This window comes from Nilaparvata lugens, chromosome 5, assembly GCF_014356525.2.
Source record: "Nilaparvata lugens isolate BPH chromosome 5, ASM1435652v1, whole genome shotgun sequence".
Taxonomy (NCBI): Eukaryota; Metazoa; Arthropoda; class Insecta; order Hemiptera; family Delphacidae; genus Nilaparvata; species Nilaparvata lugens.
The window spans coordinates 5,426,285-5,448,730 of NC_052508.1; the positions used below are offsets into that span (position 1 = coordinate 5,426,285).

General features: G+C 35.4%; 1 protein-coding gene across 1 annotated transcript in view; it reads left to right on the forward strand.

Annotated features, from left to right (window-relative positions):
- The first annotated feature begins 8,206 nt into the window (after positions 1-8,206).
- LOC111061701 overlaps positions 8,207-22,446 on the forward strand; it is a 30,665-nt gene continuing 16,425 nt past the window's right edge. The window contains exons 1-3 of the mRNA XM_039429353.1: positions 8,207-8,262; positions 8,351-8,434; positions 20,440-20,653. Coding sequence (XP_039285287.1) covers positions 8,207-8,262; positions 8,351-8,434; positions 20,440-20,653 — 354 coding nt within the window. The remainder of the gene's footprint in view (positions 8,263-8,350; positions 8,435-20,439; positions 20,654-22,446) is intronic.

Sequence of the window (22,446 nt, forward strand, 5' to 3'; positions counted from 1 at the left end):
AAAGAATTTTAGTTCAGGTTGTTCTATTAATTGAGCTGAATTTTTAGTTCGGGTTGGTTTTTTTATTCATTAATTCATTCATTCATACAATAAGTATATTTCTTCTTTTGTCTTCATCCTACTTGAACTGTTGATATAAATATATTGTAAATAATTACGAGATAAATTAACAAGATAAACAAGTATATCATAAAAATGATAGGGAAAGAAAAATAAGGTAACGTTGTGTTATTCCTCTCCCAAATTTTGATATTAATATCTTGTAAACAATTACGAGATGAATTTAAAAGATAAATAATTACATCATCAAAATGATAGGGAGAGAAAAAATAAGGTGACCTTGTGCTATTCCTCTCCCAAATTTTGATTCAATCACAATTTCAATTTATTTTTCTAAAAAATACCAAACAATGATAAACATCTTCTGGAGTTTGATAAGCGAACCATCTTTATACATAACAGAAGAAAATCAAATATAATACACATTTGAAAAGTCTAGGGCACTCACAACTGTTATACTCTAGCTGGGACCCACAGTTAAATTTGGAATAACTATAAGATTATATTATTCAGTATCTACATAGATTGACGGAATATATTTTGGAATTTTTGCAACTACATAAGCTTTTTGATGGATTCGTAATCTATTCAGTGTAATAACAAAGTACTGTATTATGTAGCTTGTAAAGTACTGTATTTAATATCATATACTCTATTTCAATGTTCATTTCTTCAATATTAGTTAGCAATTCGTTCAAATTTCGACTGAAATTAATTCGGGAATGATACTTTATTCCAATTCTAAACTGGTAAAAATATTATAGAGAGGTCCACGTTATAAATGCAGGGTTTGATTAACAATGGTATTGATATCCTTGTCTATCATTCAACAAAGCGGATAGCGCTATCTCCTTATCGATTCGCTCTAATGCCAGATCTTCTTTTAACAATGTATAATTGATAATTCATTAACAAAATATTTCATCTTAATTATGAAATTGATAAAAATAAGATTTCTTGCTTAAAAAAATATAATTGATTATTTTAAAAGAGAATGAACCGTAAATATTACATCGATAAACATGTATCAGCTACCGTCTATAGAAGGCATTGACAACACAGACGATCGTCAACGTTGTTCTTCTATCTTTCTCCACTGCCATTATAACGTGGACCTCACTATAGAACTCATTCTCCAAGAGTACTATACTCCGAATTTAGTTTTGGAAAAACATTTGTACTATTAGTAATTCGAATAAAATCTTATAAGATTTCTAGAGAGAAACTTCAAATGGAAAAATGAAACAGATTATTGAAATATGAATAATCTCTTATTCAGATTTTCCTCTCCTGTTGAATTGGTTGAAATCAATGTGTCTGTGAATTGAAGAAAAACTCAAAATAGAAGTTATAATAAGATGAAAAGGATAAGTTTGGTCCTTATCAGATTGATTTACAGGACTGAAAATTTTGTGAAGTGAACAACTGCAAGACTTAACCTATTTCGGACTATATGTAGCCTTATCTAAATATTTGGGAGAAGAATAGCACAAGCTTACCTCATCTTTTCTCTCCCTATCATTTTGATGATGTATTTATTGTATGAATCAATAAAGAATAAAGTATTTAGTTTCTTGATATTCCAAACGTTCCATCATGAATGAAGAATCTTATCATCTATCCCCTTCTTTTTTATTCACTCCACTCTAAGGCTAGGCACACACAAGTTAGTCAAGACAAGACAAGACATGATTAGACACGTTTAGTCACAATACTTTACATAGCTGCTTATGACACAACTCACACTGATTAGTCATTGCAATTAGACATGTCTTCATAAGCAACTAGGTGAAGAATTGTGACTAAACGTGTCTGATCATGTCTTGTCTTGACTATAACTGGTGTGCGCCTAGCCTTAGTTAGCTTCATATCTTCTTACAAATTAAATGAGTGAAGTCAGGGTAGATTAAAGATTAGCAATACTAGATCAATTAGTGGATAGTGTGGATCAACTATTTGAAAAAATCGAACAGTAGTCTACAGATGGAAATTACTGAGATCTTGCAATTATTCAAATGCTAATGAATTGATTATTATTATTAAACAAAAATCCAAATTAAATGCTGTAATTCACCCCGAAGACTTCTGCTACTGCAAATATTGACAACAGGACAAACAGCTAGATGGAAATTCGATGAGCGCTACTATACAAAAATTATTTTTCAGCCCGGGAATCGAACCCAGCACCTCCTAATTGCCGGTCAGGAATGCTTACCCTTACACCAAACTGACAATCTCTGTATAGCAGCGCTCATTTCATACAAAGCCGAAGCGGCCAGCCAGTCTACAGATGGAAATAAATTGGAAATAAAGTTACATTTATTCAAATACTAATTAATGAATAATTATTATTAAACGAAAATTCAAATTAAAGTTGTGAAAATTGTTAAAAATTGTCAGTTTGGTGTAAGGTTAAGCATTCCTGACCGGCAATTAGGAGGTGCTGGGTTCGATTCCCGGGCTGAAAAATAATTTTTGTATAGTAGCGCTCATCGAATTTCCATCTAGCTGTTTGTCCTGTTGTCAATATTTGCAGTAGCAGAAGTCTTCGGGGTGAATTACAGCATTTAATTTGGATTTTCGTTTAATAACTAGTAGTTCTGTGAACAGTAGACCTCACGCAGTATTCTCATCCACAAGTACCTGATTGAAACTATAGACCTTATGGAAATACAGCAATATACTGGCTTCTCCACACATCTGTGTAATCACTTGTCAGCCGATTTATGATGAATAATTCTATGGTCTGATTTTTACGGTAATATTGGCGTATGAAGGAGGCTTCTTTTTCCATTTATATTATCCTTGAAATGCAAAATTTCCAAAAACCTTGTATATACTTCGACGCGCAATTAAAAAAGGATCATACCTGTCAAATTTCATGAAAATCTATTACCGCGTTTCGCCGTAAATGCGCAACATATAAACATATAAACATTTAAACATTCAAACATTCAAACATTCAAACATTCAAACATTTAAACATTCAAACATTTAAACATTAAGAGAAATGCCAAACCGTCGACTTGAATCTTAGACCTCACTTCGCTCGGTCAATTATTCAAACAGTAGGCTTATTTTCCGGTATTGAACTCCTTCTATTCCTTTAGTAAAAAGGAAGCATTCCACGTTGAAATCCTTCTATTATTCCACCAAATCTCCATTAATAAACTTCCTTGAATGGTAGCTGAAGTGCATTCTTCACAACCATATCGAATTACAGCGCAAAATTGCAAGCTCGACATCTCAATGCTAATTCAAGGCCAAACTGAAGGCTATCGATTCCGACATGATTTGACATTGGCTGGAAAAGGAGAGGAAATGTAAGAAACGAAGAGGAGAAGGTAGAGAAGATATGAGAGAGGGTGCTAGAGAGTGTGCAAGAAAGGGAGAGAGAGAATGAAGGAGAAAGGTTTAAGAGTAAGTGAGAAATACTGTTAGGGTCGAAAGAGAAAGCGAGAGTGTGAGAGTGTGTAAGAAAGGGAGAGAGAGAATGAAGGAGAAAAGGTTGAGGGTGAGAAATACTGTTAGAGTCGAAAGAGAGAGCGAGAGAGTGTGTAAGAAAGGGAGAGAGTGATTGAAGGAGAAAGGGTTAAGAGTAAGTGAGAAATACAGTTAGGGTGAAAGAGAGAGTGAGAGAGTGTGTAAGAAATGGAGAGAGGGAATGAAGGGGAAAGGGTTAAGAGTAAGTGAGAAATACTGATTGATTGTGAGAGCGATTGATTGATTGATTACTTTATTTATGTAGATTACAATATATACTGGCTTATACACTCATATACAATAGCTTACAATACAGTAAAATTATAGATGAATTTACAAAATATAAACTATGAAAATAATTATTGTGCTGTATATGATATGAAAAAAAGCAATTTGTAATAACTATAGATAAAGTAGATAATATTGTTATGCATCTACATAAATTGGCGGAGCTTTGGACACATCAATGTCCATTCTTCGGAAAGAATATTCGAAGTATCCTTCGAGAAAGTGTGTAAGAAAAGGAGAGAGAGAATACTCGAAGTATCCTTCGAGAAAGTGTGTAAGAAAGGGAGAGAGAGAATGAAGGAGAAAGGGTTGATAGTAAGTGAGAAATACTGTTAGGGTTGAAAGGGAGAGCGAGTGAGTGCGGAAGAAAGGGAGAGAGAGAATGAAGGAGAAAGGGTTAAGAGTAAGTGAGAAATGCTGTTAAGGTGAAAGAGAGAGCGTGTGAGTGTGTAAGAGAGGGGAAGAAGCGATCTGGCATCTGAATATTTGAGTATATTTGAGGTCGATCGCCCGACTGGGTTCTTATATCCGTTACAGTTTGGATTGGAACGGAAATACCACTTTCGTCTATCACAACTCAAACTATTTATGGTTCTCTCACTCACTCCCACCCCCTTCAAAATTAGAATCATGTGATTGATGCGTTATAAAAAACTCCGGACGTTCACCCTCCCTGCTAAATAATCTGTTTCATTTTTCCATTTGATATTCCTATACTATTAAATGAGCAATTTCCGTATATATTTATATATTTCGTTATTTATATGATTATATATGTCCAACGGATCTCGAAAACGGCTCTAACGATTTCCACAAAATTTAAAACATAGTAGGTTCATGATATAAAAATTCGATTGCACTGTGTTTCATCCCTGGGAAAACTCGCTGAAGGACATGAAAAGGATAATAATTATTCATATTTGGGAAAACAGATGATAATTTCGTCGTCTGTCGATAACAGAAGATGTGAGTGCCTGTGTGCCTGTGTGCCTGTGTGCCTGTGTGCCTGTGTGGTCCTAGAATCAACTTCTATTTTTCTTTCAAGTTTTTTCCCCTTCACCCCTTATTCTGAACCTATGTAGTCAGATATTCTCCTGTTACTTCCATATCTATTTATTTGTTTTTCGATTGTAGCTTGAGGCTTCTCCTTTTTCTTTTTGTTCTAATTCTCAACAATCTACTCATCTCCTTCACGTTCTTTTCTTCTTGTTCTTCTTCTTTTTCTTCTCCTGTCATCTTCTTCTTCTTCTTCCTCTTCTTTTTCTTCTTCTTCTTCTTCTTCTTCTCTTCTTCTTCTTCTTCTTCTTCTTCTTCTTCTTCTTCTTCTTCTTCTCTTCTTCTTTTTCTTTTCCTGCTATGTCACTCTTCTGTCAAACTGTTCTCTGTCATAAATATTCTTCAATCCCATTCACTATTCCTCTCCTTCCTCTTCTTCTCCTCTGTCTCCTACTCCTCCTCCTCTCCATCTCCTCCTCCTCCTCTCCTTCTCCATCTCCTCCTCTCCTTCTCATTCTCCTCCCCCTCCTCCTCCTCCTCCTTCATCTTCAACTACTTCTCATCTTTCTCCTTTTTGTCCCAGACCTCCTCACATTTTCTTGTTTTCCTGTTTTCTCAAAAACGTATTTTCAAAAACGCCTTCTCTGATTGGTTCTCGTGGAATGAATCACGTTTAAAATTTGACCGGCTTTTGTGCAACCGGCACTTGATCTGAAAAAAAATACAGAGAGAGGAGAGGACGACCATAAACCTCCCAAAAAAGACAAATAGAGCTTAAAGAAAAAAAATAAGGAAGTAGCCAATGAGAATGGGGGAAAACGAAGAATGATTGTAGAATAGTTATTTGCGCAACTAGTGCGCAAAGTGACAGTTTGCTGCACCGAGAGAAACGTTTACGCAGGAGCCGTAGGCGAGTGCGGAATAATGGTTTCTTGAGTGCAGCAAACGAACTTTGCGCACGTATTTCACATTAAATATTTCCTACAGTTACCATTGACTATGAAAAGTGGGTAATTATGAGTAAAATTCCCTGAAATGCAACAAATGTTTTTCTGTGTAATTTCATTATTAATAAAAACCTTATTTATTGTCAAATTAAATAATGTAGTAGTAAATGTCTGAAGACGGCTGTGTGCTGAATGTGGTGGCTGTCGCTGTCCTCGGTCTCCTTAATATTATTATAACGTGCACCACAGTCACTGTTACCAACTTAATTTTGATTTTGCTGCACTGGTGCCCCATATAGCCTACTAACTATTTTGCATTGCCATGTTGCAAATCTGGAGTGCAGAAATAGTTATTTGTATATCTAGAGTGAAAAGTACGACTTTTTCTCCCTGTGGGAAAAAGTTTGAAGCCCGAGGCGAAGCCGAGGGCAGCAATTTTCCTGAGGAAGAAAAAGTATTTTTCGCTTGTGATGTACACAACATTTTTCCTCCATCTACATTTTTTTATAGAAACTGCAAATAAAATCATTCTAATAACTTACGTATTGGTGACAATGATTCCTAACAACATAACCTAAATCTAAAGCCTAAAAACCGGTAGTCTGATTGGCACTGCCGATTGCGCTGTCTATCGGCAAAAGTTGTAACAATTATATCAGCTGAGCAGCTACCAAAAATGGCTGACTCCAGATCACGCGGTTCAGATTTGAATTGCAGATCAAAAATATTTGTTGGCTAGTATTTTGAATAGAATAAAATATTTAAAAAATTGTATAAATTTTTCATTGTCTACTAATATTAAGAATATAATAATTATCATACAAACATATATTTCATGAGTTAATCATATTTCTGGTTGTGGTATTGAATTCAGTTGACTCAATGACAGACACCTCTATTATGCTTTCTCATCTGAGCTTAGACCTTCTAACCTATTACAATGTAAGTTTCAAAATAGAGATGCTCCCCATGTTATTTAAATGGAGTCACCTTTACTCCCTAGGGAGTTTTTCTGTTTTTTACTACCGAGAGCGAAAAAGTGACACTTTAGTATTAGGTTTCAGGGAGTAAAGTAAGTACTTTAGACAGTAGGTGGAGGAAAAAATTTTTCCCGCACTAGAGCGGAAAAGTGATTCTTTGCGTTCTGTAATCAGTGCAGCAATGGCCCCTTTTCAAGGTAACTGTAGTAAAACAATATTGTGGTCAACTACAGGATGGAGAATCTATCTGATACACGACACAACAGACATGAACTGACAGCTATCATTTTATTGCCATCATTGTATTAAGACTGTTTCAATAATAGCTGTCTGTGTATTGTGTCTGATAACAATCACCGCACTATGGTGTCCCTTGTATCTGCACTATTGCTTCTACTATACATCTACGAAAATAGAACAAAGAGGATTTTATTGTGATAGGACAGAGACAGAAAGGAGGGAAGTTAGAATAGAAGAAGAGGAGGAAACAGGAAAACAATAAATTTTTTTTGTAGTTGAGAATTTGATATTGTGGTGATTATTCATATTGAATGAAAAAGACTAAGAAATTGTCAAGAAACCACCGATTTATTGATACTTAGAAAGACCGGGTTTCGGTTATTACACCATTGTCAATCTCTGATAAACTCAGAGGTTTTCTCTGACCGAAACCGGTCTTTCTAAGTATCAATAAATCTGTGGTTTTTTGACAATTTCTTAGTCTTTTTCATTCAAAACAAGAAAAAGTGAGAAGGTGTTGGAGGAGAAGGAAAAAGATGAGAAGTAGAAGAAGTAGGAGAAGATGAAGGAGGATGAGGAGGAGGTGGTGGAGGAGGAGGAGAAGTAAAAGAGTAGGAGGAGTAGGAGGAGGAGGGAGGAATGGGAGAGGAGAAGGAGGAGGGGGAAGAAAAGAAGAAGAAGAAGAGGTGGATAAAGGAGGAGAAGGAGAAGAAGAAGAAGAAGGAGAAGAAGAAGGAGACAGGAGAAGAAAAAGAAAAAGGAAAAAGAAAAGGAAAAAAAGAAGAAGAAGATGATGATGAAGAAGCTTGAAGCTACAATCTAAAAAGCAAATGGGATCAGGTGAAAAAGATAAGAAAGGAGAAGAAAGAAACAGAAAAGTAAAATAGAAATGAAGAAGAAAAAGAAGAAGGGTTTTCTCCTCAAGTCACTCAGTTACTTCAAGCTACAATCGAAAAAGCAAATAAATAGAAATGTAAGTAACAGGAGAATATCTGACTACATAGGTGCAGAATAAGGGTTGAAGGAGAAAAAACCATGAAAGAAAAACAAAAGAATAAGAACGAGTAGAAGAAGGAATAATGGTTGACAAGCAGCAGCCGATAGACGATTTGCAATTGATGTGTGTGAGCGGTGAAAACCCGTGAAAAAGGTTTTTCCCCTCTGGTGAAACTTACACGGCCAGTGTTGGTTGGATGGTAAGCATAAGCAATGATGTGTCAGTTTAAAGTGAATGTGAAAGCGCCTTCCACCGCGAAGGGTTCAGACAGGTACCTTTGTACCATCATACACCCTTTCCACCCCCCTCTTGCCCACAGGGAGCTGAAGACACCCTGACAGCCTTCATTCGAGAAACAGTCTCATTCCGACAAACTTACAACTGGAAGGTAGGCTACTCGTCTCTCCCTTCATACAATACACGACATCTCCCTCAAATAGACTGTGAGTATTTTGGCTTTCTATGAAATTTTCAACCTTAAATCGAACTGAACTTGCTTTTTACCATACTATAGCAAGAGGCATCCTTTTTTCACAATAGTCTATGATTATACTGTTTTTACTTTCCTTGCCCTTTTACCATAGGTAAGTAAAGTATTGCTTTCCAAAAAAAATAAGGTACCCCAATTTCTAAATTTCTATACGTTTCAAGGTCCCCTGAGTCCAAAAAAGTGTTTTTGGGTATTGGTCTGTATGTGTGTGTGTATGAGTGTATGTGCGTCTGTGTACACGATATATCATCTCCCAATTAACGGAATGACTTGAAATTTGGAACTTAAGGTTCTTACAATATAAGGATCCGACACGAACAATTTCGATCAAATGCAATTCAAAATGGCGGCTAAAATGGCGAAAATGTTGTCAAAAACAGGGTTTTTCGCGAAAACTGCTCCAACGATTTTGATTAAATTTATACCTGAAATAGTCATTGATAAGCTCTATCAACTGCCTTAAGTCTCATATCTGTAAAAATTTCAGGAGCTCCGCCCCATATATGCAAAGTTTGATTTTAGATTCAAAATTATCAGGCTTCAGATACAATTTAAACAATAAAATTCAAGTGGAAAAGATTGAGCATGAAAATCTCTACAATTAATTTCAGTAACATTTTCAACTAGAATTGAAAATAAACTTGAAATTCAAGAAATTGTGATTATTCAATTGCAACTTTTGATTCTATTAAATGATTCACTATAAAGAGATAGCAGACCTCGTGTGTCTCCAGCGTAATTGTCCTGTCACCAGCTGGCTTAGATCTTTGAATAGTAGACTTGAGATGCGCGTGAACACTAGCGTCAGGTGATACATTTTCATAACGGCAAGGTGAGTTGTGCGAGTGCGCCACACCAGATTTTTTCAAATAGTCTATGATTATACTGTTTTTCTTAATGAATTGTTAAGCTGGGTTTTCGTTTGTGCGTAAATGCCGTCATCGACCACAACATGGTGAGGATCTCACATTGGGTGGATTTAAATTTGTCCAAATAACCTAAAAGATAATGTTCAATTATGTGTCAATTGGGGGTTTGAATTCATACTTTTTTATACTTCTAAATGGCAATATGTTGATATCATTAGAAATGTTTTGATTCTTGAATAATTAACACAAATAATAGAAAGTTATTTGTTCAGCTGTTTCAGCACACTTGAAATTTGGACAATATGAATGTCAACAATAGCTATTATTAAACGAAAATCCCAATTAAATGCTGTAAATCATCCCAGAAACTTCTGCTACTGCAAATATTGACAACAGGGTGAACAGCTACGATGGAAATTCGATGAGAGACACCAAAGTTAGTAGACTGTCTACTAACGTTGGAGAGACACTACACAAAAATCTGGTGTGGCGCACTCACATAACTTTCCTTGCCGTTACGAAAATTGATCACCTGACGCTAGTGTTGTCGCGCATCTCAAGTCTACTTAAAAACAAAGATATGAGCCAGCTGGTGACAGGACAATAACGCTGGAGACATACGAGGTCTGCTATCCCCTCATAGTGAATCATTTAATAGAATCAACAGTTGCTAACAGTTTGCAATTGGATAATTACATTTTCTCCTACAATAGTTGGTCAACCAAATGATGCTATGAATTTAAAAATACATACAAATTGTGTTTTTGAGAAATGGAAGGATTGTGCATGCCCTAAACTAAAAAATGAAAAATCTATAAAGTATCTGGGCATCATGGTTGATTGTAACCTTAAGTGGGAGCCTCATATAGAATATATTTGTAAACGCTTAAAATTTATTTCCGTTATCTTTTATAAAGTCCGTAAAATATTAGACATTAAATTACTTAGGGTCCTTTACTTTGCCTATGTTCAATCGGTGCTGCAATATGGGTTAGTGGTATGGGGAGGAGCGTATGATGTTTTCATGAATAAATTTTTACATTTCAAAAAATGATAATAAAAGCAATTCTTAATAAGCCAAGAGCTTTTTCTAGTAGTGAAACATTTGCCGAATTTAAAGTGATGACAGTACGTCAATTTATATAAAGAAACTTCTCTATTATGCATGGATGAGGAAGGAGGAATTTACAGTGAATAATAACGTTTCTATGTATAACCTGAGAGTTACATCTCATAACATTTATAATATTAACTATTCAGATTTGACAATAGTGCGAAGACAATTGGGGTATCTTAGCTCAAAAATAATAAATATAATGCCAATGCATTGTCAGAATATCTTTCTAATAGGGGTAGACAGAGGATGGAACAGATAAATAAGTGGTGATACAAAATTTTTCTTCGACATCAGTCAATATTATAATTACTAGACTAGTAATTTATTGTTAACTTCGATTTTTTGTAGCTTTGATTATTAGTAAATAAATTTTTACTTTCCTTGCCCTATTACCATAGGTAAGGAAAGTATTGCTTTCCAAAAAAAATTAAGGTACCCTAATTTCATGTTTTCTATACGTTTCAAGGTCCCCTGAGTCCAAAAAAATGATTTTTGGGTGTTGGTCTGTGTGTGTGTATGTGTGTATGTGTGTGTGTGTGTATGTCTGTGAACACGATAACTCCATTCCTAATTAACCGATTGACTTGAAATTTTAAACTTAAGGTCCTTATACCATGGGGATCCGACAATAAGAAATTCAATAAAATCCAATTCAAGATGGCGGAAAAAATGGCGGATAATTACTAAAAAACCATGTTTTTCACGTTTTTCTCGAAAACGGCTCTAACGATTTTCTTCAAATTTATACCATGAATAGCTATTTATAAGCCCTATCAACTGACATGAGTCTCATTCCTGGGAAAATTTCAGGAGCTCCGTAATATTCTTGAGAAAAATGGCGGATAATGACTAAAAATCCATGTTTTTCACGGTTTTCTCGAAAACGGCTCTAACGATTTCCTTCAAATTCATACCATGGATAGCTATTTATAAGCCCTATCAACTGGCATGAGTCTCATTTCTGAGAAAATTTCAGGAGCTCCATAATATTCTTGAGAAAAATGGCGGATAATGACTAAAAATCCATGTTTTTCACCGTTTTCTCGAAAACGGCTCTAACGATTTTCTTCAAATTTATACCATGGATAGCTATTTATAAGCCCTATCAACTGACATGAGTCTCATTTCTGAGAAAATTTCAGGAGCTCCGTATATTATTGAGAAAAATGGCGAATAATCACTAAAAAACCATGTTTTCACGGTTTTCCTCGAAAACGGCTCTAACGATTTTCTTCAAATTTATACCATGGATAGCTATTTATAAGCCCTATCAACTGACATGAGTCTCATTTCTGGGAAAATTTCAGGAGCTCCGTAATATTATTGAGAAAAATGGCGAATAATGACTAAAAACCATGTTTTTCACGATTTTCTCAAAAATGGCTCTAACGATTTTTTTCAAATTCATACCCTGTAGTTATCTATCAGATCTATCAACTGGCATGAGTCTCTTTCCTGGGAAACTAATGGGGGGTCCACTCTATCCTTGAGAAATGGACTTTGTAACCTCCATCTCGTGCATGAGGTAGGTAGGTAGAGCAGTTTATAAAAAGTACACAGTCATAGTCAAGATATTTCATCTGTAGAACAGCTGTTTTGACTACTTTGAAAAAAATCATCTAATTCCACAATTTACACGAAGGTAAAAGTACTCTGGAAACAATAATTATATATACACATATACAGTAGTCTGATCGTAGTTGCAAATAGTATGTTGCCGCCAATAATTGTCATGATGTTATTCCCCTAAATTATTCTCGTTTGAGATTGAGGCTTACAGTTCAATGAGCAAGGAAAGTTGTGTGAGTGTACCACACCAGATTTTTTATATTGTCTAACAGCTGATACTCTCTCTCTGTAATTAAAATTACATGGCATCACTCAGCAAGGGCAAAACCCTGACCGCTGAGTGATGCCATGTAATTTTAATTTATTTGTAAAATAGCATAATATATTATTATAATCTAGAATATTTCTTTTGTAAGTTTTTTATTTTGTATTTTGTTTTTATGGGCAATAAAGATGTTTAAAAAAAAAAAAAAATCGTTGGAGCCGTTTTCGAGAAAATAGCGAAAAACTCTGTTTTTGACAACATTTTCGCCATTTTAGCCGCCATCTTGAATCGCATTTGATCGAAATTGTTCGAGTCGGATCCTTATATTGTAAGGACCTTATGTTCCAAAATTCAAGTCATTCCGTCAATTGGGAGATGAGATATCATGTACACAGACGCACATACACTCATACAGACCAATACCCAAAAACCACTTTTTTGGACTCAGAGGACCTTGAAACGTATAGAAATTTAGAAATTGGGGTACCTTAATTTTTTTCGGAAAGCAATACTTTCCTTACCTAAGGTAATAGGGCAAGGAAAGTAAAAAATGATCCGTGAGCATTTTAGTTCCCAAATGAAGTGTCGAGGTCTATTAATAGTGAGGTGCACGTTATAATGACAGTGTTTGTTTAGCAATGATATTGCTATCCTTGTCTATCATTCAACAAAGCGGATAGCGCTATCTCTTTCTCGCTTTGCTCTGTTGCCAGATCGCTTTTTAACAATGTAGAAACATAATTAAATAACAAAATATTTAATCTTGATTGTGAAAACTCATCATGAAATTATATAATTCCTTGCTTGATAAAATATAATTGATTATTTTAAACGAGAATGAACAGATAGAAAGAGATAATTAGATATCAATAAACTAATAGATACATCAATAAACCTGTATCAGCTATCGTCTATAGAAGGCATTGACAAGACAGAGGATCCGCAACGTTGTTCTCCTATCTATCTCCTCTTCCATTATGACGTGGATCTCACTATAGAACTGTTCTTTTCTTTCTCAGACTGTGACTGTTCCACTTCTCTTTATCGTTCTATTATTGATAATTTGTGTAGCTCTATCAACTGCCACAAGTCCCATATCTGTAAAAATTCCAGGAGCTCCGTCCCATCTTTGCAAAGTTTTGATTTTAGATCTCCAATTTTGAGGCTTCAGAAACAATTTAAACGAAACTTTATAATGGAGAAGATTGACCAAGAAAATCTCTACAATTAAGGCTGTGCAAAGGCTAAAATTAAACTTTCTACTGGTGATATTATTTTTTCAAAGTTTTCCGATTTTTATACTATCAAGCTATCAAAATTAAAAAGTTTTCTCAGGAAAACATTTTTTTTCGATCATTACTTTTTGAGATATGAGCGCTCTTTGTGCCAGAACATTTCAAGTTCGGTGAAAGATAAAACCATGAGATTTTAACGATAGATTCTTCATGGTATTGTTGATCTAATAAAACAAAAACTTTCTGAAAATATCATTTTCTGAGAAAGTTATTCAATTTACTAAAAATGACCAAAAATAACTCTTAGTTGAGTTTTTTTCGGTCATTTTTGGTAAATTAAATTACTTTCTCAGAAAATGATATTTTCAGAAAATTTTTGTTTTATTACATAAACAATACCATAAAGAATCTATCCTCAAGATCTCATGGTTTTATCTTTCACCGAACTTGAAATGTTTTGGCACAAAAATTTAAACTCCAGGCGCTCATATCTCAAAAAGTAATGAGCGAAAAAAAATGTTTTCCTGAGAAAACTTTTAATCGATAGCTTGATAGTGTACAAATCGAAAAACTTTGAAAAATATCACCAGTAGAAAGTTTAATTTCAGCCTTTGCACAGCCTTAATGTTCAGTAACATTTTCACCTAAAATTAAAAATAAGCTCGATAAAATATAATTCGATAAAATGTGATTATTCAAATGCAAACTTAATGAGAGTGGCAACTATTGATTCCAATGCACCTAGAATGTATTCAAGGTACCTTGGTTGATTCTATTGAATCATTCACTAGAAGAGATGGTAGAGTTTTTTTTGATCTCGTCAGCTGATTGATTTTGAATTATAATGGAAACTTTCATAACGGCAAGGAAAGTTGTATGAGTGCGCCACACCAGATTTTTTGAATTTCATTGACTCTCCGATTATTCAAAACTTTCATCCAGTCGAGGGCCGAATTTTAATGTCTTACCCTCCCTCCTACAACTTCTCCTCCTCCCCCTTCTCCTCCTCCTCTCACCCTTAACAAGAAAAGGTCGAAGAAACTCCATCATTCAAATTTATACCCCAGACACTTCCGGTCCCGAAAATAATTCATCGCTAAAATGAATGGTTTCTATAGCGAGGTCCACGTTATAATGGCAGCGTAGAAAGGTGGGAGAACAGAGTTGACGATTCTCTGCCTTGCCACTGCCTTCTATAGAGATGTTAGCTGATACCAGTATATCTGATGTAACATTAACTGTTCGTTCATGTTGAAAATAATCCATTATATTTTATTAAGTAAGAAGTTATAAAAATTCGACTGGGTCACTGTCGATGTTGTGGAACCGTTCCATAGTGGAATGAAAACACACTTATATCATCAAATTCTTTAGTTTGATTTGGTAGCATAAATACCAAATAATCATGTAATCATGGTCCTTTACCAAATAAAACTGTAGAATTTGACAATATTGTGTGTTTTTATTCAAGAAATTGTTTTTTTCAATAATTTCATAATGAATTTTTATAATTAAGATGGAATATTTTGTTAATTAATTATAAATTCTACATTGTTAAAAGACGATCTGCCAACAGAGCAAAGCGAGAGAGAGAAGAACAGTGCTGACGATTATCTGCCTTGCCACTGTCATCTCTATAGATGTTAACTGATACCGGTATATCTGATCTAACATTAACTGTTCGTTCTTGTTGAAAATAATCAATTTTCTATTGATTTCATTCATCACAGCTTTCAATATTTCAATAACTACGATTGAGATTGAATATTCTGTTTTATTTTTGTACATTGTTGAAGAACGATCAACGTGGCAGAGCTAGAAAAGGATAGGGCTATCCGCTTTGTTGAATGATAGATAAGGATAGCAACACTGCTATCGAATACTGCCATTATAGCGTGGATTTCACTGTATATCTCATTGCTTCATGATTCATTCTAGATTACTGGAAAAGTGTAACATTCTATGTGCCCTTGCTGATGTATAAATTTGCAATAGCAAGAAATTATATTTTTAAATAATCTCAAAATGAATTTACATAATTAAGATGAAATATTCTGTAAATTAATTATTAATTCTACATTGTTGAAAGACGATCTGGCAACAGAGCAAAGCGAGAAAGAGATAGCGCTATCCGCGTTGTTGATTGATAGACAAGGATAGCAACACTGCTATCGAATACTGCCATTATAGCTTGGACTTCACTGTATCTCACTGCCTCATGATTCATTTTAGATTGCTGGGAATGTGTATAATTCTATGTGGTGCCGTTTCAGATGCATAAATTTGCAATACTAGCGATTGTTTCCAGTTTGGCGCACGCTCACAATCGGAATGTGAACTATAATTGGGCGATGATTAGCAGCTTTGGTATGCTGGTGAGAGAATTGGATTACTGAAGCCTTTGAAATAATTTGATTGATCTGAAACTGTTTTTGAAGATCAAGTAAGGTGGTTAAGAAACAGGAAAAGTTATGGAAAACTGGAGAAAGAGAGAGAACAAGGAAAGAGGAAGTGGAAGAAAGGAAAATTGGATTATTCATTTGTGGAAATGTTTGAAGGATGAGCCATATATTATATGAAATATATACATAGTGAGTCATATGTATGGGAACCCTTCAATAAATTGGAGACTGTTGAAGATATGATACTGTAACTTCCATGATAAGTTATTGGTCGAATACTCCACCTTTTGACGTACAACTAAATTTTAACCCCTCATAAGGGGGCCACTTAGGGGTTATAGCTCGAACATTTTAAATGTAAACACCCATTGTGTAGTACATCATTTTAAAGGCCTTTTTAAACCAAGAAGGATGACATCAATAAAAAAATCTATGATACTTTTATCCAAAATGGCGGCTGATTGAACTTTATCAATATTTTCTTTAAAAACTAAAACTTCAATCAGCCGCCATTTTGGATAAGAGTATCATAGAAAAGTTTGTATTGATGTCATCTTTCTTGTTTCAGGAAGACCTTAAAAATTGTGTAACACACAATTGGTGTTTACATTCAAAATATTTGAATTATAACCCCTCATTTCCTTAAAAACTAAAACTTCAGTTAGCCGCCATTTTGGATACAAGTATCATAGAACATTTTTATTGATGTTATCTTCCTTGTTTTGAAAAAGGCCTTTAAAATGATGTACCACACAATGGGTGTTCACATTCAAAATATTCGAGTTACAACCCCTAAGTAACCCCCTTATAAGGGGTTGAAATTCAGTTATACGTCAGTCAAAAGGTAGAGTATTTGACCAATAACTCATCCTGGAAGTTACAGTATCATATCATAGAGAAAAAATAGCGTAAGTAGATATCCCATGGTATAGGGCGTTTATGTCGCAACTTTTACTGTTATCTCAAGCCGATTACTGTCAATTTTTACTGTTTTGTTGGGGTGAGAGTGTATGAACGGCACAATTTGAGAGACTACCAGCGTCACACAGCTGCATGGGAAAGAGCTACGTGAACTATCGGCTTGAGATATCTACTTATGCTATCGTTTCTCTATGATTATATCTACAACAGTCTCCAATTCATTGAAGGGTTCACAAACATATTATGACTCACTCTATAACTGAATAAGGGAAGGGAAAATCATTTTTTGAAATTGTTTTCGGAGATCAAGAAACTAGAGATATGATCATCGAGAGCTGCAAAAAGAGAGAGAAAACAAGAAAAAGAGAAAATTGAACGATTTATTAGTGAAAATGTTCTGAGAATAAAATAATACAGGAAAGGGAGAAAAGTAATTTTCAATCGTATCATATCACATTTATTATGTTGGCGTGAGAGAAATCAGTGAATTTATACAAAACTAAGATGAATGCTATCTGAGAATGATGTGGAGGAGGAGGAGGTTGAGAAGGAGAAGAAGAAGGAGATGATGAAGAAGAAGAAGAAGAAGAAGAAGAAGAAGAAGTAGATAAAGATGATGAAGAAGAGGAAGAAGAAGAAGAAGAAGAAGAAGAAGAAGAAGAAGAAGAAGAAGATGATGATGATGATGATGATGATGATGATGATGACGGTGATGATGGTGAAGATGATGATATTGTGAATGGAGAAACAGGAAGTAGGGAGAGCAAGAACAAGAAAGGAAGAGGGAAAAGAAGAAATAGAATGAATGACAGAAAGGAAAATGAAACGGAATATGTGTAGATGTAGGCCAGTGTTGTCTGCGGGCAATGAGATCGATTTTGGGCCAGCTTTGTACCTGGCACCAAGAGCCGCTTTACTCCCTCAGTTTCCTTATTCCCTCATTCTCTGATCCCTCACACTCTCCTCATTCTTCATTCCCTCATTTTCAGCCACAACTCAGTCACACCTGTACACCGCAGTTAAATCATTTCAATGAGTTCAGAGAGGGAACTCAAAATATTTTCATAAATAAAAATCTGGTGTGGTCACACAACTTTCCTTGCCGTTATGAGAATTGATCACCTGATGCTAGTGTTCACGCGCATCTCAAGTCTCCTATTCCAAGATCTGGCCAGCTGGTGACAGGCCAATAACGCTGAAGACACACGATGTGTGCTATCTCTTCATAGTGAATCATTAATAGAATCAACAGTTGCCAACAGTTTGCAATTGGATAATCACATTTTCTCGAATTTCGAGCTTATTTTTAATTTTAGGTGAAAATTTTACTGAACATTAGTTGTAGAGATTCTCATGCTGAATCTTTTCCACTCGAAATTTTTTGTTTAAATTGTATCTGAAGCCTGATAATTGAGAATCTAAAATCAAACTTTGCATAGATGGGGCGGAGCTCCTGAAATTTTTACAGATATGGGACTTGTGGCAGTTGATAGAGCTTATTGATGACTATTTCAGGTATAACTTTAATCAAAATCGTTGGAGCCGTTTTCGAGAAAATCGCGAAAAATCCTGTTTTTGACAACATTTTCGCCATTTTAGCCGCCATCTTGAATCGCATTTGATAGAAATTGTTCGTGTCGGATCCTTATATTGTCCTTTTATACTCCAAATTTCAAGTCATTCCGTTAATTGGGAGATGAGATATCGTGTACACAGACGCACATTCACTCATACACACACACACACACACACACACACACACACACACACACACACACACATACAGACCAATACCCGAAAACACTTTTTTGGACTCAGGGGACCTTGAAACGTATAGAAATTTAGAAATAGGGGTACCTCAATTTTTTTCGGAAAGCAATACTTTTCTTACCTATGGTAATAGGGCAAGGAAAGTAAAAATTCAATATTTTAATTTCATAGCTCCTTCAAGCATCAGATCAGTAAACTTTGTATTATCTGTTTTTTTTTCTTCAGGGAAAATGAAGATACATGCCTAAGTCATTATTTTTAGATTTGTAAAATAATTTCTACAGGATACATAGTTTTTTATATCACAAATTGTTGTTCTGATAGTTGTTCTGAATGATTGTTCTCGTCTTTGCCAAATGAATACTTTTTATGCAGTACTGGAATCACCTCACAGACGTGCACCATACCATAAATGAACATGGAAAAGGCCAAAATATGTAGTGAGTAAGGCTAGGTGCACACCAGTTAGTCTAGTCAAGACAAGACACGTTTAGTCACAATACTTCACATGGTTGCTTATGACGCAACTCACACTGATTAGTCATTGCAATTAGACATGTCTTCATAAGCAACTATGTGAAGTATTGTGACTAAACGTGTCTTGTCTTGACTAGACTAACTGGTGTGCGCCTAGCCTTATACCTCATTATTCACACAGTTTCTTAATTTCTTCAAGATAAAAATTACTGTTGAAAGCTTTTTACAGAGATCAATATATGTGTACTGTCTAATATATTCCTGAAAGCTTAACAGGTTTCAAACGTGAAGCATCTATATCAACTGCAGGTTTCAGTGTGAACATTATCTTTCCAGTTTTACTTCCATTTACAACAAGAAAGTAAGCCGATACCAGGATTTAGCTTGTTCAAGTGAGTGTGCCAAACAAGCATACACTGAGAGATGATTACTCTCCGAGCAAAGGAGAATTGTATCATCAGCATACAACACAGTCATCATATCCTATACTACAGCAATTTCTGTTTATATGTTTAGATGTTCAGATGTTTATATGCTTATATATCTGTATGTGACCATATCTCGAAAACGGCTCTAAGGATTCTCAGGAAATTTGCAACAAAGTAGGTTTATGATATGAAAATTCGATTGCACTAGGTCTCAACCCTGGGATAACTCGCTGAAGGACATTAAAAGGATAATTATGTCCTTGGAAAAACAGCTGGAAAATTTGTCGTCTGTCGATACCGTAATGGAAATGAGTGAGTGCATGTGTGGGTTATTCCTCAGCTGATCTCACAAGAGGAATAATACAGCAAGAGAAACTTATTTTCGCTTATTTCTCTTTTTTTAGAAAACATGTTTATTTCAGAAAGTCCAAAATAGGTACTAGATGCTGTTAGTGAAGAATAGTACATAGCATATTAACAAATATTGCAGCAAACATAGTATATCATTCTAAAAAATATCATATTCATATGATTTGTAATAGTATCAAAAAATAAATAAATCGAATTCATAGTATATCTATTTGTAATTTATTATGTGTTTGTTTTTTAAAGTGCGAATAAATTCTTATTTTGATGAGTGATAGTAGCTTATTAACCTAGATTATGATTTGGACTGTAGTATAAATTTGAAAAAAGGCAGTTTTAGGCATAAGCCTGTTGTTCCTCCTCATATAACTGTAAAAATAATTGTAGGACTGAAAAAATAAATAAATATAAACTATGAATTCAATCTTTCCTTACAAATTTTCAATGCTTTTACACTCCAGAGAGAAGCTCGGTCCCCCGATAATATAACATAAGTTAACAAAATTTCACAATCACAAAAAAAACTACTTGTGTTTCAGAAGATTGCCACGCAGCGCTTTGAAGCGCCACCATCGCCCAAGGCATTCAAAGTCTTCCCCGGCCGCAGAACCTCCCTACCCTTCACCCTTGGGACCACCCCTGTCCGACGAACCCCCTTTTGACGCGGACCTGTCCGACTTGCGGTCCGAATACTCGGACAACTTTGTCTGGACCGAACGGAGGAGTTTGCACCATCTACCACCTGCTGGAAAGGTAACACCCATCACAGTGTAAATTGTAGAGAAAATTGATTGATTGATTGAGTACTTTATTTAAGTAAACTACAATATATACTGGCTTATACACTTATATACAATAGCTTACAATACAGCAAAATTATCGATGAATTTACATAATATGTCAAGTAAAATGGACTGAAAAGTGGACTCAAATCTATTCAAGTGGATAGCATAACCTATCATTTTTATTCATTCATAACTCTACCTTCATTGTATTATCATTCATCTCATCATCATCACCTAGGATTAAAATACTTCTAGTCGCCTTTGTGAAATAATAAAAAGTTACTTACTTTACTTACTTTATGTGGCTCTACAGTCCTGGATGGACTTTGGCCTCCTCTACATAATGCCTCCAAACTTCTCTCTCCTGGGCTCTTCGTCGCCAGTCTGCCACTCCTAGCACCCGAAGATCGTCCAGGACGTCATTCAGCCATCTCCTCCTTGGTCTTCCTCTTCTCCTTGTCCCCATCATCATCTCATCCATCATCTTCAATGGGACTCTCTCTTCACCCATCCTTGCCACATGACCCAGCCATTCTATACGTTTTGCCTTTATGGACCGTACAATGTTTTCTTGCCCAATGGCTTCATCAATCTCACTATTATGCCTGGCTCTCCAATTTCCATCATCCCATTTTGGTCCCCAAATCCTTCTGAACATTTTTCTTTCAAATGAGCTCAGTGCTCTCTCATCCTTTATAAAATTGAATAACATACAATTGCAATACAGTTCTGACGTGAAAAATCTAGGACTTACAATGACAAGGACTCTTGACTGGACCAGCCACGTGACTCAGACTTGTAACAGGGTCATTGGGGGGATTATGACATTGAAGAGGATCTCTGACTTCATTCCCTTTTCAACGAAGGTTATGTTGGTCAAGACTCTGATCTTCCCGATCTTCAACTACTGTGACATTGTGACTCTTGACATGACAGTTCAACTTCTGCAGAGGATGCAGCGTGCACATAATTAATGTGTTCGCTTCATCTTTAACCTGAGACGTGACAACCATGTAACTGAATACTTTAACAGACTTGAACTTATGAAGCTGCGTGAGAGTAGATCACATCATGCTTTGTGCTTCCTCTATAAGATATTGAAAACTAAAACCCCTAAGTATCTGGCAGTAGAGTACCGTTACTTGGGTGACTTTGGTCGTGGAGGAACGCGGCATGGATCCCATCTGCTGGCTGTCCCAACACATAGGACTGTTATGTACAACAAGTCGTTCCTTGTGACAGCCTGTAGTTTGTGGAATTCTCTGCCTGCTGAGCTAAGGCTTGTTGAGGGACATCGTCGGTTCGGTGCGGCTGTCTTGTGGTGGATCAGAGGTGGTGGACTCGGCTGGAATGTTCTCTAAATCTTAACGTGTGTGTTGGTGTGTGTGTGTGTGTGTGTGTGTGTGTGTGTGAGTGTGTGTGTGTGTGTCCTTTCTTCCTTCTTTAATTTATTCCTCTCTTTCTTCTTTTTCTTCTATCGAAATGATCTATGGATTTTGAACTGACGTTTCTTCCGTTTTCACTTTTTTCTTATTGTATTATTTTCACTGATTCAAATTAGAAAGAAATTTTGTTTTTTTTTCTTTCTTTCATTCGCTATTTGAAAATTTTATTATTTTGTAAATTGTTTTATTTTATCTTATAATCTTTGTTGTATAGTGTTTTTGTTTTACTTAGAATTGTATTGGAGGGTTAAGTGTAAGAGAGGGCCGGCTGCGCCCTAACTTCGCCCTCCTAGGTTTTTAATAAAGGCAGCTAATC